Source organism: Amblyraja radiata, chromosome 34 (assembly GCF_010909765.2).
Source record: "Amblyraja radiata isolate CabotCenter1 chromosome 34, sAmbRad1.1.pri, whole genome shotgun sequence".
NCBI classification, from domain to species: domain Eukaryota; kingdom Metazoa; phylum Chordata; class Chondrichthyes; order Rajiformes; family Rajidae; genus Amblyraja; species Amblyraja radiata.
This window is the reverse complement of record NC_045989.1, coordinates 18,037,529-18,058,708: the sequence shown is the minus strand read 5'-3', so window position 1 is coordinate 18,058,708 and position 21,180 is coordinate 18,037,529. Positions and strand designations below refer to the sequence as shown.

At 39.8% G+C, this 21,180-nt stretch overlaps 2 protein-coding genes across 13 annotated transcripts in view; both read left to right on the top strand.

Moving 5' to 3' along the window:
• zfand6 (zinc finger AN1-type containing 6) overlaps positions 1 to 14,941 on the top strand; it is a 35,382-nt gene extending 20,441 nt beyond the window's left edge. For 10 of the 12 annotated variants that reach the window (XM_033050658.1, XM_033050652.1, XM_033050654.1 and 7 more), the window contains 4 exons: positions 3,948 to 4,043; positions 9,036 to 9,145; positions 10,844 to 10,960; positions 14,071 to 14,941. In XM_033050658.1, coding sequence (XP_032906549.1) covers positions 3,948 to 4,043; positions 9,036 to 9,145; positions 10,844 to 10,960; positions 14,071 to 14,219 — 472 coding nt within the window. In that variant the 3' untranslated portion in view covers positions 14,220 to 14,941. The remainder of the gene's footprint in view (positions 1 to 3,947; positions 4,044 to 9,035; positions 9,146 to 10,843; positions 10,961 to 14,070) is intronic. The other 2 variants (XM_033050662.1, XM_033050661.1) reach the window with 1 other exon arrangement.
• Positions 14,942 to 19,007: 4,066 nt separating this feature from the next.
• Positions 19,008 to 21,180, top strand: part of fah (fumarylacetoacetate hydrolase) — a 29,022-nt gene continuing 26,849 nt past the window's right edge. Inside the window, exon 1 of the mRNA XM_033050121.1 lies at positions 19,008 to 19,227. Coding sequence (XP_032906012.1) covers positions 19,147 to 19,227 — 81 coding nt within the window. The 5' untranslated portion in view covers positions 19,008 to 19,146. The remainder of the gene's footprint in view (positions 19,228 to 21,180) is intronic.

Genomic DNA, 21,180 nt, shown 5'->3' with positions numbered 1-21,180 from the left:
GGTGAACATACTCCCACAGTGCTGTTTGGTTGGGAGGAACAGTGATGGGTTTCCAAGTCAGGAAACAAGATTTGGAGGGAAACCTGTAGCTTCCATTCTTTTGGTTTCGATTGTCTTCCTTGTTGATAACGGTGATAGATTTGGAACCTATTGTTGGAGTAGCCTTAGTGCATAAATGCCGTGTATTTTACAAATGTTACACATTGCTGCCAATCTGTGTCAGAGTTGGAAGAAATGAATATTTAGAATAATGAATAGGGTGTCAATCAAACAATTTTTTTTCTAAGTGCTTTAGCTTTTGGAGTTCACTGGAGTTGCACCAATCCAGACAAGTAGAGAATATTCTGTCATACATTGTGTTGTATCTTGTAGAAGGTGAGTGGCTTTGGGGAAGTGAATCACTGCCCGCAGATTATTCGCCCACTGATCTGTGCTTGTGGTGGAATTTTTGTGGTTGATACTCAGGATGTTGACAGTGTGGGACTCTCCAATGGTAATGCTATTGAATGTCAAGCGTAGGTGGTTGGACATTGGTTAGGAAATGTCATTGTCGAGCCCTTTTATGGAATGAGTCTAACTTGCCACTTATCAGCCCGAATGGTGTCTTGGTCTTGCTTTGTGCAGGCAGACTCATTGAGTGAGGAATTGTATTTGGAATTGTACGTTGCGCAATTATCAGCGATCATCTCCATGTGATGGACGGAATTAATGTCATTACCACTAGCCTCTGTCATACGCCGGGTACTCTAATATCAAGTATCAGACTTAGAACACATCGGGCAGAATCATTATGGTGTGTATAAGAGAAATTACATTGGATCTTTCTATTGGAGTTTTGGAAAAAGTAACATGCTGTTGATAAAGGAGAATTGGTTGATGTATTATTCATAGATTTTGAGAAATAATTTAGTAATGTGCTGCATCAAAAGTTATTGTTAAAAATAAAACCTCATTGCTTAACAGAGATCGTATTGGCATGTAGTCACAGAGTTGAACAGCACAGTAACTGATTCTTCAGCCATCCACGTCGATGCCCACTTTCCAGCATCTATCTATACCAACCCCTTTTATCAGCCAAAATGTATAAGAAGGAACAGCAGATGCTGGTTTAAACCGAAGATAGACATAAAAAGCTGGAGTAACTCAGCGGGACAGGCAGCATTTCTGGAGAGAAGAAATGGGAGACCCTTCTTCAGACCCATTCCTTCTCTCCAGAGATGTTGCTGCTGAGTCACTCCAGCTTTTTGTGTCAATCTTCCCTTTTATCAATCTTTGTTCTGTAGCCTTCTTAGCCTCAGCAATTCAAGTGCTAGTTCTGATACTATTAAAATGTTATGAGAGTTTCTGCCTTACCATCTATTTAGTCAGTGCATTTCAGATTCTAACCACACTCTGGGTGAGAGACCTTTTCCTACCCTTGAACATCCTACCCTTTACCCTAAGTTTATGACTTCTAGTTTTAGATGCCCTGTTATAGGGAAATACTTCTTACTACCTATTCCATCTATTCTAACAGTTCTGTTTGACAACATGCAATGAATAGAGGGTGATGGGGTTCATTGCCAAAATTAATCTTTTTACATTTTCTCTGAACTATTTCCATGAAAGCGCAGATTATATGTTGCTAAATTTGTTGATTATACAAAAGGAAGTATTAAAATAAGTTGTGAAGGAGGTTACAAAAGAAAATGTAGTTCAAGTGAGAGGGCAAAGATTTAACAATCATGATATCATAAGTGATAGGAGAGGAATTAGGCCAATTGGCACATCAAGTCTACTCCACCATTCAATCATGGTTGATCTATCTCTCCCTCCTAACCCCATTCTCCCCATAACCACTGACACCATACTAATCAAAATTCTATCTATCTCTGCCTTAAATATATCCACTGACTTTGCCTCCACAGCCTTCTGTGGCAAAGAATTCCACAGATTCACCACCCTCTGTGTTATATTAAATTCTTCCTCATCTCCTTCCTAAAATAACAACCTTTAATTCTGAGGCTATGACCCTAGTCCTAGACTCTCCTACTAGTGCAAACATCCTCTCCACATCCACTCTATCCATGTACCACTCTGGCATCAGGACACTCAAACATCACCATTTCCAATTTCCTCTCCCAAGTTTTCCATCGACCATCATCTTGTTGCTTCATTTCTGTTCGGTCAAAATCTTGGACCTTCCTGTCTAACAGCACCTGTCTGATAGGGAGTTGCTGGGACATTATGGTGGCACAGTTAGTAGATCTCCAGCAACCTGGGTTCAATCCGCCTACAATACTCATTACATAAATAGTTTTGTTTTAATTATCTGACTTTACCCCAGTCAAATGGTTTATGCAAACATGGTTTATTGGATTACATTTTTTGGATTTGACAAGGTAATGCTATACCAACCTTACAAATGTTCAAATGTAAAGCAGAATAATATTAAAAATGCATAATTCTGCCTTAAGTGTTTCAACCATATTCAAATTTGCATTGCAAGGTCGAACTAAGCAGAAGACAATACACATTTCTTATTTCTCTGTGACTGTCTTCTGGAAACACATAAAGATTAAGACATTGAAACATGTAAACTTCAATTGTTGACTGTCTTTCTGGATAGCTTTTGAAGATTGATAATGCCAAAAATTAACAATACACTTACAATTGATTTCATTCCTTGTGTCTGACCTTGACATTTGTGGAGCCTCTTTACATGCTTTGTAACTTAATCCTGCAGCTAAACTCGGATAAAGGATACCTGTATGTACTCATTTATAAAAGTACACTGTTGGGTTAGAGGTTTGCCTTTAAGTGACTGAGCTTACAGTTTCTGTGTAGTCAGCACTGGTCATGGCATCACAGAAGTAAGTTTTTAATCTTCATTACATGAAGAAAATTCAATAGTAGTAGCTAATTAAAGTTCTATGATGGCAACGCACCTCTGTATAAATCTTTCAAATTCAAGATTTTGTGTTTAGTTATTTGTTCAAGGGGTTATTTTATGGTTATCTTTACTGTACATGTCTCCTTATCTGTGGGACTCAAGCTAAAGATCCTAAACTTAATTCACTGGTTTACTGGAGTAATAATTGTAATGGGTTTGTGGAAATTCTTTGCATTACATGAAGGTGCTGCAAAACATCCAGCATCCTTGGAGAGCAACAGAGATAATATTTGAGATCAACAATCTTTCATCAGAAGGTATACGATTTCATGAAAGGTCTTCAAGTTGAAACATTATAGTTTTTTCCCCCACAACTGCTGGAAGTCCAGCTTTTAAGTATTTAAAACACATTTTGTATTTCAGATTTCCAGAATTCACTGTGTTTCAACTTTGTGTCATTGCATAATGCTCGAATGAAATGGCAAAGAATTTCCCACCCAAGTGTTCAAAGCTGTTGCTGCTGAGTTTTACTTTGTGGGTATTGTCTTTGGTTGCTGCATTCCAAAGATCGTGATACAAGCCACACTGGTAGGCTGATACATAAGGTCATAAGTCATAGGAGCAGAATTAGGTTGTTCGGCCCATCAAGTCGACTCCGCCATTCAATCATGGCTGATCTATCTCTCCATCCTAATCGCATTCTCCTGCCTTCTCCCCATAACCCCTGACACCCATGATACAAATGTTAAAGTTAATCTCTAATATGAATAACTTCCCTACCTCAATCCTCCAGTAAAGAGAAACTGAACGAAAGCAGTATACAGCAAGTAATGAGAATGAAATAGTTCTTATACCAAACATCTCAGCCAGGAGACACATTTTAGCTCAATATCAAATAGCTATTCTTCATTATAAATTGAAAATTGTAATGCTGAGTAAAGTGTGCAAAGAGGAAAGTGTGTGTTTTTATTTGCTTTTACAATTTTTATCAATTTCATTTTAAAATCAATATATAATATAGTAAAGTGCTAATTGGAGAAAGGGTGTGTGAAATGTGTGTTTACTCATCCTTCAGTCCACAACCATTAATGGGAAGAGGGAAAAGGGGAAGAAAGCAAAAAGAGAAGAAGGGAAGATCTATTAAAAGAGAGGGAAGAAAGGGAAGGAAGAGGTAAGAACAAGTAAAGAGGCCAGAAGAGAAGTTAAATTTAATGAGGATTAAGGAAAATATAGGAAGAAGTCAGAAAGTAAGATTTAATGATATGATGAAATGGGCAATGTGTTATAGTGAAATAGAATATTTTGACATATTTTTCTTCACTAAAAGTATGTGGGGATCTTCTGCACATAGAAGTGCAATAAATGCAGTGTTTGAAGCAATGAAAAAAAACTCAAAATCTGAAATGGAAGCAAAATTGGGTAAATCATCAGCAGACCATGAAGCATCTTTGATGAAACAAGCTTGAGTTTGAGATCAATCATATGTTGCCTTGACCCTCTGAGTGGTTCCCGCACTTGTTGTTTATAATTCAGTTAACAGAAATCCACGAGTGAGTCTAAGTTATTTTTTTATGATAACAGTTGCAGCAGTGTCACTTGGGCGAGTCCAGTTAGCTTTCTTTTTTTGCTTAACTATGTTTGTTTCCGTGCATGTAACACTTTTACCAATATTTGGAGTAATTATAACTTGAAATCAAAGAAGCATTGAAATAAAGTAGCGGGAGTAAGCCATTCAGGCGGCACGGTGGCGCAACGGTAGAGTTGCTGCCTTACAACGCCAGAGACCCGGGTTTGATCCTGACTCCAGGTGCTTGTCTGTACGGAGTTTGTACGTTCTCCCTGTGACCGCGTGCATTTTCTCCAGGTCTGCGGTTTCCTCCCACACTCCAAAGACGTACAGGTTCGTAGGTTAATTGGCTTTGGCGAAATTGTAAATTGTCCCCAGTGTGTAGGATAGTGTTAGTGTTAGCAATAGGATCGCTGGTCGGCTCGGACACAGTGGGCAGAGAAGGGCCTGTTTCCGGGTTGTGTCTCTAAAGTAAAATCTAAAGTAAAGCCTTTCAATCCTACCTCTTTATTTCATATGATCATTGAGGATCATCCACTTTAATACCTTATTCCTGTTTTCTCCCCCATATCTTTTGATCATATATACCACCGTCAATATATTGAAAACATTTAAGGCATCCACAAGCTTCTTTAGTGATAAATTCCACAGGTTTACCACCCCTTGAGTGAAGAAATTCCTGGTTTTCTTTTAAAACGGTAAATGATTAATGCATAAAGTAGACTACACCACCAAACCTCCTCTTGCAGTCCCAATATATTCATTGGTTATGAGTACATAAAAGTAAAGCTATGCCCATATGAAATAGCATTGAAATTCAAAATCTGAGTTAAGGTGAGAAATGCTGGAACTTGCTCTATAATTGAAAAGACAGTATACAAAACTAGAAATACACTGCACAGCAAATCATTGACCTCACTAGAAGTGGCTGAAAGATATTTCAAGTTCTGTAATGCATTGGGTTTGGAATTGGATTTAGGCTTTTTGTAATGTGGCACTGCCATGTAACACAGAGAACTAAATTAAACAATTATTTTAGGGAAATAAAATCTCGAAAAACAAGAACTCCAAGTAAAGAAACATGGCAGACAGGAAACAAAGAGTAGGGATTAATGCGGTTCCCTTTCAGAATGGCAGGCCTTGACTAGTGCGGTGCCGCAAGGCTCGGTGCTGGGACACCACAGCTATTTACAATATACATTAATGATTTAGATGAAGGAATTAAAAGTAACATTAGCAAATTTGCAGATGACACAAAGCTGAATGGCAGTGTGAACTGTGAAGAGGATGCTATGAGGATGAAGAATGATTTGGACAGGTTGGGTGAGTGAGAAGATGGATGGCAAATGCATTATATAATGTGGATAAAAATGAGGTTATCCACTTTGGTGGCAAGAATGGGAAGGCAGATTATTATTTGAATGGTGTCGGGTTAGGAAAAAGGTGAGTATAACGGGACCTGGTTGTCCTTGCACACCAGTCACTGAAAGGAAGCATACAGGTACAACAGGCAGTGAAGAAAGCTAATGGCATGTTGGCCTTCATAACAAGAGGAGTTGAGTATAGGAGCAAAGAGGCCCTTATGCAGTTGTGCAGGACTCTGGTGAGACCACACCTGGAGTATTGTGTGCAGTTTTGGTTTCCTAATTTGAGGAAGGAGATTCGTGCTATTGAGGGAGTGCAGCGTAGGTTCACAAGGTTAATTCCCAGGATGACGGGGCTGTCATATGTTGAAAGAATGGAGCGACTGGGCTTGTATTCACTGGAATTTAGGATGAGAGGGGATCTATAGAAACATATAAAATTATTAAGGGATTGGACATGCTGGATGCAGGAAACATGTTCACGATGTTGGGGGTAGTCCAGAACCAGGGGCCACAGTTTAAGAATAAGGGGTAGGTCATTTAGAACTGAGATGAGGAAACACTTTTACACCCAGTGAGTTGTGAATTTGTGTAATTCTCTGCCTCAGAAGGCAGTGGAGGCCGATTCACTGGATACATTCAAATGAGAGGTAGATAGGGCTAGTGGAATCATGTGGTATGGGGAGAAGGCAGGAACGGGGTACTGATTGTGGATGATCAGCCATGATCATTGAATGGCAGTGCTGGCTCGAAGGGCTGAGTGGCCTACTCCTGCACCTAATGTCTATGTATCTATGATCCATTTTTCTTTTTGTGGTCTTAGATTTCAAAATGGCGATTTCTCTTTTACTTGAATTTGATGTGGGAAAGAAATTATGAGGGCATGGGAATCAAATATGAATTATATGGAGCTAAATTGGAAATTAATTTCAGGATGCTTGATTTCTTTAAGAGTAATGAGCAGCATTTACTAGAGAATATAAGTAATTCACCATGGAAACAAGAAACAAGCCCTTGGTCCACTGAGTCCATACTAATCATCAAGCACCCATTTGCATTATTCCTACACTAATCCCATTTTATTCTCCCTGTATTCCCATCAATTCTCCCCCAGATACTACCAATCATCCACGAGAGGGGCAATTTACAACAGCCAAATAATCTACCAACCTAAATGACTTGGAAGGTGGGAAGAGACTGGAGCATCCAGAGGAAATCCATGTGGTCACAGGGGGAAAGTGCAATCTCCACACAGACAGGATCAGAAGTCGACATTGAACCAGGCTGCTGCAGCTGTGAGACTGCAGCTCTACTAGCTGCACCACTGTGCTGCCCAAGTGTTGTAAAGATTACAAGAGAATTTGCTGCTTGCAAATGGAGTACAATGTGGTTTTGAGTTTTCTTGTCATCTTGTATATTTGCTCTCCAGCTGGATTAGTTCCCTAACTACCCCAAAGTTTTTTTTCTCCATTGAAAGCTTGTGAATTAAACTCACATGAGTTGCTCTCAGCTGAAAACTGAAATGGAACAAAGTTTATTAAAAGCTTGGAAGTCATTTGAGCAATAATGTCAGCCTCCTGAACCTGTGCCAGCCATCGTGGGTGGATATGTTTAAGGGCTAATTTTCTGAGGCTTCATGAGAGAAAGGTTGTGATAGCAGGGCAATTAACTGATGAGTCAATTTAGACATTGTTCTTAAAAGCCGATGTTCCTGGGGGATGGTTGTTAAATATGTCCAACTCCATATGGTATGTATAGGTTTGTGGGGAAGTGGTGAAAGGAATTTGAGAATTTATTAGATGGACTGGAGGGTGAAGGAGCAGGTTCAGCATTCATTTATCATTTGTTTTTTTATTTTTGGATCATTGAAATATCAGTGGAGTATGATGAGAAAAAGGAAGATTCATTGCTTAGCTGAACAGAAATAATTAACAGGAGTTTCACAGTCAGTATGAACAAGGGATGCAATGCTTTGAGGATGATATACATTTACAGAAACACATCTAAGTGCAGAGTAAAAAATTGATAGCGCATAAAAGAAGATTGTAACACAGATAGAAGAAGCTGAAAATAATATAGCAGGAAATTAATCTTTCTCACTGACTATGGACTGCTGCTGGTGAAGAGAGAGATTTATTTTCAGCTGTAAAGGATCGAGGATTACTGACATCAAATTGAAGGAATTGGCATATTTGCAGATAAATTAAATATGCTGGGAGGTTGCATATTAATTTGTGTTGATTTGTTGATGAGTGAGAAATAGAGTTTCTATGTGGCAAATGTACTTCGTGGCATCAAACTGTGAGAACAAGACAAATGTTGCTTTTAAAGTATCAAAGGGTTTTGCATGTGGAGAGAAGGGAACCTGTAGATTTTTTTTTTTTAAAGGAAAATTAAAAGTGTGAGATGGAATGCTGGATATATTGTGCAAATCTGTAATATCTGTAAAACCTGTTAGTTTTACAATTTGGGTTTGGCTAAAGGAAGCATGGTAGAGCACTACATATCAGCAGAATGGCTGAGGAGGGATTCACAAGACAAACTAGAGGAAGTATACATAATAAATGGAAATTCCTTACAGCATCCACAAGATAAACAAAAGCTAATGGGAGATCAGAACACATGATAGATTCCGTTGAGGGGAAACCAGTTAGACTTAGCAGGCTGTACCGATCATGGAGAGCATCTGTCAGAAACGGGTCATTTGCCATACTTGTTCTTTCAGACGACTGTTTGGAGGAAATGTATTAATATGGAATCTGGGAATGAGATGTCAGAAGGCAGTCTTCATTTTCTGCAAAAATCTTGGCACTCTGGAAGAATATAAAATGGACATCAGTGCCATTTTCGCTCCAAGCATGATGATAGGAAAATTGTGTTTGTATTTCAAACCATGTCATGGACTGATGCGTGATAAATTCCTGACAGCATTCAAAGTCCCGGATGATTCAATTTGTGAAGAAAACGAGTAACAAAACTGAAGAGAAAGCAGAAAAAAGAGTATTTTTAAAAATACTTTGAGGAAATTACATTTGACAGAGAAAAAGAGAGATCAAAATGGTTTCGTGCTCCTAAAAGATTGAGATGGTGACAATTTTAGCATCCAAAAAAACTTCATTATTTCAGGGATATAGTAGGTGTTATTCTACTTCCAATTATAGATAAAATTCTATTTTGTTCTGTTTAACATCCATTCAAGTTTTTTGTTTCAACTTGCTGCTTGCTTTTACAGATCGGTGACCAACCAGTTGCTGTTACTATCCCAAGAATCTGTCACAAATCCCCAAAATGATGGGGAACATACAGAAGATAAACAAGAAATACCCAAAAAGGAGTTACAGGGTAATTCTGCTACCAGATATCATTTAAAGCCCTCTGAAAACAAAGGCATACTTTGAGATATATTTGAACACACAAAAGTAGCAACTTATGCAATAGGTACTTGTTAAAGTCAGCCATGTCTTTATAGTGACCTGAGTTAATATCACTGGAGGTACCTGTACTTGCAAATTGGGAGTAAATACAATTGTGTAATGTCCCTAATTTTGTCGGAGAAGTTTCTCAGTCGCTTTGAGTGCACAAAGTCTTCACAATGCAGTCACTTTTCTTCAGGACCTCAATTTCATGAATCCTTCCACTAAACTTTAATTTCCATTCTTGCCTTCCCCCTTTCCCAAACATCCATTCTGCTTTTCTTCCCTATCCAACTCGCTTCCCATGTCTCTCTGCTCCCATGTTCCACACCCAGAAACCTAATCTGATGGAATCTGAAATGGTAGTGATGTCATGCTCATAACCTGTTGTTTGAACTAGCCTAGGTCAGTTTTATGCTTGAAGGAATGTCTTTTTGAGTTCCTTTGAATCCCACCCCTGTTAACCTCTCCTGATTCTGGCCAAAACATTTTCTCCATTTCCCATTAGAAATTAAACAATTTCAGATGTGAATATCTGGAAAGACTCAGCGGGTCAGGCAGCCTCTGTGGAATGAGAACAGAGTTCATATTACGGTCAGAGACCTGTTTGTTTTTTAGTCTATTACCCATTCCTTATATACAATGCCGCTGGCTGTTTTTCAAGGGACTGATCTTCGAGCGATCAGATTTTGTGAATTGAATCTGATTTCCTCTTGATTCAACATTGCGGCAATATAGTTAATAGCTCTTCCAAGATAACATTCTCTGCATCTTGGTGTAGGTCTATTGCAGAAGCTGCCCTATCTTTGACCTGAACCAACATTGAATCATAGAAAGGAAAACAATCTAAGTTTACTTTGTCAAATTACTTCATCCTTGTGAAAATCAGCCCGTTATGTGCATGCAAAAAGTATTCTAGATCTATCAAGTTTTAGCTTACACTGTCAAAATTGCATTTTGAGCGTAATCCTTAATGATATTTGAAACTATAGTTAAGAATGTGATGGTATCTTCTAGAGGAAAATAAATAAAAATAAAATTGTTTATGAATTTTAGTTGAACCTCTGAAAGTAAGCTTTCCACTTGCCTAGAATATATGAATATGTTGCTAATAACAAACGAAAGTCCAATAGTAAAAATGGCTACAGCAAAAATTAAAAATAGTACAGTGGAATTGATTTTACATTTTATTTTAAAGTGCCTGAAATTTAAAATGGTCTGATTCTTGTGGCAGATTTGGGTGGGAAGCAACAGTTAGAGAAAGCAACGCTGGACAGGTGTGGCAAATCATTAGTGGGGAATAATGGTGAAGACTGTTCCATGGATAGTTCAGATTACTCCAGTTCATCCAAGAACACAGACACAGGGTACAGCTATGATGCTAGCACAGAGAGTGAGGCAGACGACTGCATACCGCTGGAAGAGGTTTCACGGAGGACTAAGAGAAAAATAGAGGAGGCATTCACAGATCTAGGTAAAACATTCTCTCCTTGGGTCATGTAATTTGTATGATAAATCTGTGCCGGTCCTTGCTTTCCCTGTCTCGCACCCTCTCTTTCCTGTAGAGATGCCACATGCAGCCAGTGAACAATTCTGACTTAATTGAATTTCACATTATCTATTGCAGCTTCTACATCAAAAGAAATTGCACAGACTTCTTCTAATGGACAGGACAAGTCCCCTGAAAAACCCAAACAGAAGAAGAACCGCTGTTTTACCTGCCGTAAGAAAGTGGGACTTACAGGTCAGTATGAGATATGGAAGGAGTGTACATATTAGGCAGATACTCAAAGTGATTAGCCAGCTGCTCCTCAGAACAAGGAACAATACAACACAGGAACACATCCTTCGGCCCATGACAATTTAAACTAATGCCATCTGCGTACATGTAGTCCATACCCCTCTGTTCACTGCCTGTTCATGTGCTTATCTAAATGCATCTTAAATGTTGCTAGTATATCTGCCTTCACCATCTCCCTGGTAGCTCATTCCAGCCGCCTACCACTCTGTTTTTAACATATCTCATTTACACTTTCCCCTTTCTCACCTTAAAGCAATGTCCTCTAGTATTTGACATTTCCACCATTGGAAAAAGACTATTTATCCTTCTATTAGTTCTTCCCTCATCCTCCGAGAAAATGTAAGTTTGCCCACCTCTCCTTTTAGCTAGTAGTCTCCATTCCAGACAACATCTTGGTGAACCTCTTTTGCATCCTCTCCAAAGTCACATATCCTCCCTTTATAATGGAGCAACGTGGAATGCACATGGAATTGAACATGTGTTGAAAGATTGCTTTCCTTGCCCCTTGAGGGCATAATCTTAGAGTGATACAGTGTAGAAACCGGTCCTTCAGCTCAACTTGCCCAACATGTCCCAGCTCCACTAGTCCCATCTTCCTGCGTTTGGTCCATATCCCTCCAAACCTATCTTATCCATGTACCTATCTAACTGCTTCTTATATGTTGAGATAGTCCCAGGCTCAACTACCTCCCCTGGCAGCTTGTTCCATACACCCGCCACCCTTTGTGTGAAAACGTTACCCCTCAGATTCCTATCAAATCTTTTCCCCTTCACCTTAAACCTATGTCCTCTGGTCCTCGATTCACCTATTCTGGGCAAGAGACTCTGTGAGGTAATAGAAAGTGTTTTACATCACTAACCTGTGAAAATGTAGAAGGTCCAGACCTGTAACATCTGTCCATTTTCCTCCATTGATGCTGCTTGGCTCGTTGAGTTCCTTCAGTAGTTTGTTTTTGTTCTGTATTCCGGCATTTGCAGTCTCCTGTGTCTCCAAATATTTAACCTGGAAGCGTTTGGTGGTTGATGTAGCTTTGCTATGCTCCAAGCTGTTGTTCTGTAAAATTGGACTCAACTGTCATCTACATTTATCTTCATCTCCATTTATGATGTCAAGAATTACTTCTCAGCTAAGCATCATCAAGGACCTTTATAGGGCTCATTAATAATTTTTCATCCCAAGCTGTCCCTTCTCTTCCCTTCCAGACTGTTTCAATCAGGACACAGCTGTCATTCTGACTCTGTTGTAGATCGAGAGTAAGACAACATGCGCAATGAACTTAGTTGACCTTGTCCTCACCAATCTGCCAGTGCAGATGCATCTGCCATGGTGATGAATGCACAATCCATCATCATCAGCTGTAATGAAACAATGCCCCAATCTGTAACTTTGTGGCCCAGCATATCGCTCCCTTTATCATTACTGTCAACTGGGCATGAATTGAGGAACATGGAACAGTATGCAGAGAGCAGCATCAGGCACATGCCATCTCCATTATCTGTCTGTTACATGGTGATACACTAGCCAATATTCTAACCAACCAGACACAAAAAGCTGGAGTAATTAAGGAATGGGTGACATTTCGAGTTGAGACCCTTCTTCAGACGTCTGAAAAAGGGTCTTGACCCGAAACGGCACCCATTCCTTCTCTCCAGAGATGCTGCCTGTCCCGCTGAGTTACTCCAGCTTTTTGTGTCTATCTTTGGTTAAATCCAGCATTTACAGTTCCTTCATACACATTCTAACCAATTGATCGACCACAGACCTGGTCCCCATGCAGACTGGTGACAGGATGTTGTCACCAATCCAATCCTTAATCCTTCTTGCTGCAATACTGCATCTCGCCTTCAACAAGCTGCCTCCTAGGATTAAGATCATCTATGACAAATACAGCAAGAACAGCTGAAGGTACCTTCACCTCCCAAAATGCCTATTCACTGGTCATTTACAATCTTAATAACCAACAACAAAATACCTGATAACTTCATTTATTGTATATATATATATATATTTTTTGTTGTTGTTGTTGCTTATGCTGTATTTGAAAGAAAGATAGAACATATTCTATTCTATACTTGTAAAGCTGCAGCAAGTAAGAATTTAATTGTTTAAGAAGGAACTGCAGATGCTGGAAAATCGAAGGTATTTTCGGAAATGGTTCAGGTGTATTTGAGAGCCGGATGGAAGTTAGTGGTGAAGTAGATGAAGTCAGTCAGTTGTGTTTTTTTGGAAATGGTCCAGAATTTAATTGTTCTTGCTCATATCTGGTGCATATAACAAATAAGCACTCTTGACTTTTGACATCTGCAGCACCTGTCTGTCTTGTGGCAGAGACTGTGCATCCCACATTTGTCCTATTGACCACCTCAGAACCCACTGAATTTACTGTGTGAAAGCCAGGCATCCTCAACCCTGGGGGGTGGGCTGCATAAGAGGAGGAGACATTTCCAGAACTTTTAACCAACAGATGGAGACTTATTTTCTTGGATACTATTAGGGATGTGATATTGAGGGCTTATAACGTTGTTGTCTTTGTCATTTTATTGGCTTCATAAGAATTCACAGCACCGGAGCAAACAAACCTTCTCAACTAACTCCACAAATAAACAGATTAACTTGCGTAGGAAGGAACTGCAGATGCTGGTTTACATTGAAGATAGACACAAAATGCGTGAGTAACTCAGCGGGACAGGCAGCATCTCTGGATAGAAGCAAATGGGTGATCTCTTGGGCCAAGACCCTTCTTTAGACCAATTTATTGTCTGTACAATATTACTGTTGGCAAATGTAATATTACAGTTGCAAATCCAGTAGCAGAGGTCATTCAGTCATTGGACAACATTTGGGGTGACGCAAGAGATGAGGACATTTTCCATTTATGGTTTCAATCATACTTCAATATTTTAGTTAAACTTTTGGGTAAGAATACAGCTGTGGGAAGAGACAAAGTAAAGACACACCAGAACTGACAAGTTACAGGGAGCTTACTGCAGTGTTCGCCTTTTCAACCACATGCAGAGTTGTGACCACTTGTTCTAACTATTTCTATTTACAGGATTTGATTGCAGATGTGGAAATCTGTTCTGTGGATTACATCGTTATTCTGATAAACACAGTTGTCCTTATGATTACAAAGCCGACGCGGCTGAAAAAATAAGGAAAGAAAATCCTGTTGTAGTTGGAGAGAAGATCCAGAAGATTTGAACTGCTACTTACATTAAATTTTTTTCTTTTAAACCACGTGAACCTAATTAAACAGCGGAGAGGATAAGCTGAGCTTTGTAGTTCATTCTGGGAATATGGAGCTTTGTACTGCATAGATCTTTAAATCATGCATGCACGGACAATGGAACCTGAGAACTGACTGTTCTTTCACTTTTCTTTGAATATTCTGTGGTTGGAAAATAACTGCATATTTAGAGGCATCTATTTTACAGTCATATTAATCTTAGTTGAGTGTCAAGCTTATTTTTAACACACAAGTGGAAGTATTGGAAGGCTGTGCTTTACCAATATTTACGACATGGTTCAGATTTGCATTTGTTTTGTGTACGTGGCCTTTCTCTGCAGCACGATTTTCTAACATAGCAGGGCACAAAAGGGCCTATCAGTAACTGAATGTATGCTAACCTCTGCTTTGTTCCGTTCATGAGAAGGCCCCCATGTCTCGGCATTCTGGCTTGTTTGCTGCTCCATTTCATTATTTATGTACTTCAAGCAAATATATGTGGTTTGATTTCTCAATATGTATCCTGAATGGAAAGACTCCATACGCACCTCAGTGCAGACTACAAGTATAATCAGAGAAATGCTGTGATGCCTAACTCTGAGCATATACGAAACACAGGATGGTAATTATGCTGTATTTATGTTAGTTTATTCACTGTCTTAACTTTGATTAAATAAAGTTATAAAGGAAATCTTAATGACTTGTTTTTTTTAAATCTGTAATGGAAAATTCCTATATGTATCTCCAAATAAATATAGGATTCTGGTTAAATTATTTGATGCTCATACACACCCTCGCCCACTGGATTTAGCGGGAAAAGTATTCTTAAAGTTTTACATGTTTATTCACTGGTTAGAACCTGTGAGTTGTATACACAAAGGGAACTATATACACAATTCTCAATTTTGTCACCTCTTTTCAATTTCAGACTGCTGAGTAACGCTACTTGAATTACGCGATGTTCATTTCAAATGGAAACAATTATTCAAAGTCTGTTTTAAAATGGTAATATTAATTTTTTTAGAAACACTGATTTTTGCCAAATGCGCTTTGTCCTGTATTTTCTTGAACAATTTAACTATGCACGTCTTCACTCTTTACCCTATATTTGACTGTCTCCTGTGACCGATACTTCAAACAGTTAGGGGGATGTCGCATTTTATTTAGTTCACCAGAAATCTTGAAATTACCACTGCTGTATAATATTTGTCCTTGGAGAAGTGGAAATTAATTATGAACTACGTGTGTGAAATGTTATCAGAAATAAATGGTGAATGGGTCTTTTTTTGGGGTAGCTTTGATGAATTTCAGGAGTGATTCAAATGATTACAGAGTACAATTGTACTCCAATGCCTTGAATGAAAACTTAAAGCAACAAATGCATTCTTGCCTTTCTTGACTCTTATTCTATATACGGTACGGTTCAAGACTCAGTAGTGACTGCTTGATATTTAGGTATTTCGTGAAACTGGGAAAGTAGAATCACAGCCAAGTCTGATCTGACCTAAATCCATGTGCACCCATCTGGATGCGATGACCAGGATTCTCAGCTCTTTCTCTGGTCCCCTCCCAAAGCTCTGGACACTTGGCTTAATTCTACCATCCAAACAGATAATTGAGTGAGATGGGAGCAAATAGCTGTTGAATCTACACCATCTCGAAACAAAACAAAATCTTTTAACCCCAAATATATAGGTATATCAACACAATAACCTGTATTAAAGCCCTCTATTGTACTACTACTGGAAAATATTTCAATTAGGCTAAACTAACATGTTGTTATGCTTCGCAGGGAATTACATTGTTGATCAGTAAACTGATCTCTTGTCTTCAGCTGTATTTTTCCTGTGCTTGGTTAGGAACTCAGATCCCTAGAAGGGCAACATGTACACTTGTATTCATAAGTAAAGTGCAACTTTTATTTTGTAATTTTCACACACACACACGCGTCTAAAGCACTGATTAAGACACAGAAGCTGAGGTCAGATTCAAGGTAATGTCACTGTTACAAAGCCTGGAATTACTTTTATAGTGATATCAAATGAAAAATAGCACTCTCATAAGTTAATGATTCCTTGAACGCAAAGTTGATGTTTTATTAAATGTATTTAAAATGCCAACTGATGATTCTGGAAATGATAATCTGCAAAAAAAAATTATTATTACTTGAAGCTACTGTTTTTTATTTATTGTATGCCATTAGGTTTTAGCAAGTAATTAGAAAATTCTTAATGTACCAATTTTTCCTCATGATTGTATTTAATTCTGCATTTAATTTTGTCTAGAATCTGGGCATGTAATATCTTTGTAACGTTTTTCTTTCCAGTAGTTTTATTCTGATGATACTGACGAATGCTATTTTATTTTATGACTATAGATAGCCAGAATTATTTTTTATATTTTTATATAAGTAATGGATAGCCAATGTTTGTATTTTATAAATCACTAGTGAGGTCACAGTCTTATAATTAAAACTAGACATCAGCACCTCGCTACTTACAGAATGCAGATGCTTGGTCTTGGAGCCATCCAAATTGATGGCCTTCTTAAATGACAATTGGGCATTTCTCAATAAGTTAACAGCTGATACCTGAATTGCCATAGTTTGTCTGCAAATTGTCATACTCGTCATTCTCCTAAATGGTTGTACCATCATGTGGGAGCATTGTATCGGGGAGGGGGAGGGGGAGGGGGAGATGGGGGGGGGGGGGGGGGTGATGATTATGAGATGGAGTTTGGTCATTTTAGGTTTGGGGTTCATTGTTCACACCTTGCTTAGAAGTTATAAATGGTTGCCATCAGATGACCATTGAAGAATGTGGTTAACACCAGTTTAGTCAGACATTGCCTCAATTGTGGGCTTTGGGCAGTTGCCAATGCCCCATGTAATATCCGACAGTTACTCAGTTTAAAGTTACTAAAAAGAATTGCAAGGGTATTGGAATTTCCTATAATTTATGTATTGTGTATATAAAATATTGTATTGTTTCCCCGTTTGTTTTTTCTGTATTATACATGTAAATAAATATGTTTCTTACTTTTAGACATTTATTATTATTGGCCTGGTATGGATTTACTGTCTTTCAAAATATATAAAAGTTATATGATTATTCCTCAATCTTTTATGTCGGCACTGGCGAGTAATTAGTTTAGTTTTAGTTTATAGTTTAGTTTAGTTAATTGCCAGTGTGGTATAATAAAATCAGCAAGTGCTGGAAACAATGCACAGGTCAGACCGCATATGTGGAAAAGAAATAGTTCGTCGAAATTTTGATGATAATTTGGTATCGTAAATCACCATACAGCGTTTTTATATCGCCTCTAATGTGTGTGGTACTGATGGAAATGTGATTTAAATAATAATTCAGTCATTGTTCAGCCTGCCGCTTTAATTAATTTTCCCACTGCCACTGACCTGCTGTTCTGTGGCCTCCAGTACTGAGACTATGAGGTCAAAAGTAGGATTGAGGAACAACGCCTCATTTTCTTCATGCATATTGCCACCTGCTGGAGATTTCCAGGTATCTGCATCCCATAGCTGGGTTCCCAATTCCTCAGGTAATTCTATCCTTGTATTTTGCCAGTCCATTCATGTACTGGAAGTTTAGACTGATACAAAACTGATTTATAAACACAAATTACTCCAAAAGAGAAAGAAAAGGCCTCAACCATGGTGTATCTCCCAAAAAGTAAGTTTACCTCCTTTGTAGGAGCTTAATAGTACTGTGAGTCTGCAAAACAGCGGCCCAAATTCGGACAGGTGCTGTCAGTGTGGGGTTCTCATGCCACATGGGTTTCCACAGGTTTTCTCCCACATCCCAAAGAACTATTGGTAGGTTGATTGGGCACTAAATTGCCCTGGGTATAGATAGGTAGCAGAGGAGTCAGGCTGGTTACACGAGGGAGAAGCCTGACATAGTCATCCTTGCAGACAACATCTAGACTTCTCACAATCCCTGGGTGCATCCTGTCCCAATGGCTGGAGTGGCACAGTGGTGCACAGGTGGGGGAAAGCAGCCTTGGGATTCATCAGCCTTGGACCCAGATCCCATGACATCTCATGTCATCAGCTCAGAAGCTCCTAACTACCGCCATCTGTTTACCTACAGATGATGAATTAGTTCGCCCTGTGGAACAACACTTGAATGTTTCACAAGCACGGACTGTACTGTAGATGAGGGTCTCCAATGTCTATTACCAAGATGGTTTGGTAGCACCATGCTGACCATGCATGTCTTCGCCCCTGAAATAAAGGACACGGCTGCCAGACTGGGTCTGCCAGTTGGTGAGTGAACCGATACTGGGGATAGACACAAAGTGGCGGAGTAACATAGCGGCTCGGGAAGCATCTCTGGAGAAAAAGGATGGATGATGTTTCAGGTCTGGACCTTCAAACTAAGTAGGAAGTGAGTGGGGATGGAAAGTTTTCAGAAGCTAGAAATGTGAAATGCAATGTAAATACTCATAGAGTCATAGAGTGTGGAAACAGGCCGTTCGGTTCAACTTGCCCACACCGACCAGGATGTCCCATAAACAAGTCCCACCTACTTACGTTTGGCCCTTGTCCCTCTAAACCTGTCCTATCCATATATCTGTCCAAATGTTTCTTAAATGTTGACAATGTTAAACTTTCATTCAGCAGAGTTACCTTCCACCCTCTCATTTGTATCTCAAATTGTATCTCTCACTTGTATCCTCTCATTTAACCATTGTAGGGAGTCGTTCAACAGGTGACCGGTCTCACCGTCACAGACCCGAGGGGAGGGGAGCGGAGAGAAGTGGCGGGTCAGTGAAGTCGTGGCCGAGAGAGAGCGCGGTGGGCGTTGCGGCTCCAGGCGCTATCATTGGCCTTTGACTGTTACATGTTGACGGAGGAGCCGCTGCCGCTGCCACAACCGCGCCATGTCGTTCCTGAGGGTTGCAGAGAGCTCGGACTTCCCCATCCACAACCTCCCCTTCGGAGTATTCTCCACCGCCTCCGACGTAAGTCAGTCTCATTCATCCCACCGAGGAACAGGTGTGTAGGGAGGGACTGTAGATGCAGGTTTACACCGAAGATAGACACATAATGCTGGAGTAACTCAGCGGGACAGGCAGCATCTCTGGAGAGAAGGAAGGGGTGGCGTTTCTGGTCGAGACCCTTCTTCAGACTCGCCCATTCATCCAGAGATGCTGCCTGTCCCGCTGAGTTTTTACTCCAGCATTTTGCGTCTACAGGAACAGGTGGGTTGGGCCACACTTGGTCCACATCTGGCGCCCGGCAGCTGATCCTTGCACATCTGGACTGATACAGCTGCTGCTGCTGTAACAAAGCCGGCAGGTCGTGCAGCGCCGGCGGAGGGAGAATCCGAGCCACCGTTTCATTCGAACCAACCTTTCCCCTGAAATCCCTATAGGGTGATTTCACGAAAGGTCACTGGAGCGTAAATCTCCACTCACGTGACCGAAAATTTTAACTGGGGGACAAGCGTCACTTCCGGTACATGTTAGTGGATGGGAAAACACGCACTTTCACACTCGTTAAAAACATCGAAAACGGCCAGGTTTTGAGCTGCAATTAACTGTGCCAGTCGGGGTGACCGTGAGGAACAGCTACCTAAATTTACAGTCCAAAAAAAAGATGGAAACTAAGGTAAATACAAGAGGGAGCTGAAGGTGTAAATACAGCGGAAGTGCTAGCGGACTTTTTTCTTGGAGATTTAAAGATCCAAAATATCGGGAATTATCGCGTTTGCTCGCTGCATTTCATCAAAAGTGGCATTATTGACTTTTTATCTTTATTCATTTGTTATATGAAAAGTATTAAAAGTTAGAAACCCGTCAGTAAAATTGCAAAATCGCCCATGGTTCTCGGGTGGGTTTTAACATGCAAAATGAAAACGCTTCTGAAGCTACATTTACCATTTAAATAATCGTAAGCTTGCATCTCAGTAAAATTTATTTCAAAACGCATTGAGAGTTTACGATTATTTAAATGGTAAATGGAGCTTCAGAAGCGTTTTCATTTTGCATGTTAAAACCCACCCGAGAACCATGGGCGATTTTGCAATTTTACGGACGGGTTTCTAACTTTTAATACTTTTCATATAACAAATGAATAAAGATAAAAAGTCAATAATGCCACTTTTGATGAAATGCAGCGAGCAAACGCGATAATTCCCGATATTTTGGATCTTTAAATCTCCAAGAAAAAAGTCCGCTAGCACTTCCGCTGTTTTTACACCTTCAGCTCGCTCTTGTATTTACCTTAGTTTCTATCTTTTTTTTGGACTGTAAATTTAGGTAGCTGTTCCTCACGGTCACCCCGACTGGCTCACTTAATTGCAGCTCAAAACCTGGCCGTTTTCGATGTTTTTAACGGGTGTGAAAGTGCGTGTTTTCCCATCCACTAACATGTACCGGAAGTGACGCTTGTCCCCCAGTTAAAATTTTCGGTCACGTGAGTGGAGATTTACGCTCCAGTGACCTTTCGTGAAATCACCCTATACAGATGTTGAAATTGTAGTGGAGAAATTGCCCTGGGTGGGCCGGATCCCGGCAACCTTTATGCAATGGTACACAAAAATGCTGGAGAAACTCAGCGGGTGCAGCAGCAACTACAGAGCGAAGGAAATAGGCAACGTTTCGTGCCGAAACGTTGCCTATTTCCTTCGCTCTGTAGATGCTGCTGCACCCGCTGAGTTTCTCCAGCATTTTTGTGTACCTTCGATTTTCCAGCATCTGCAGTTCCTTCTTAAACACCTTTATACAATGTCACTCTCAACATTAACAAATGTGAAAGGGCTTACAATCAGATAGAGCAAACATGCTGGAGTAACTCAGCGGGACAGGCAGCATCTCTGAAGAGAAGGAATAGGTGAGGTTTCGGGGTCGAGACCCTGAGAGTCAGGGGAGAGAGAAGCTGGAGGTATGAAAAGGTACAGAGCAAACCAGTTT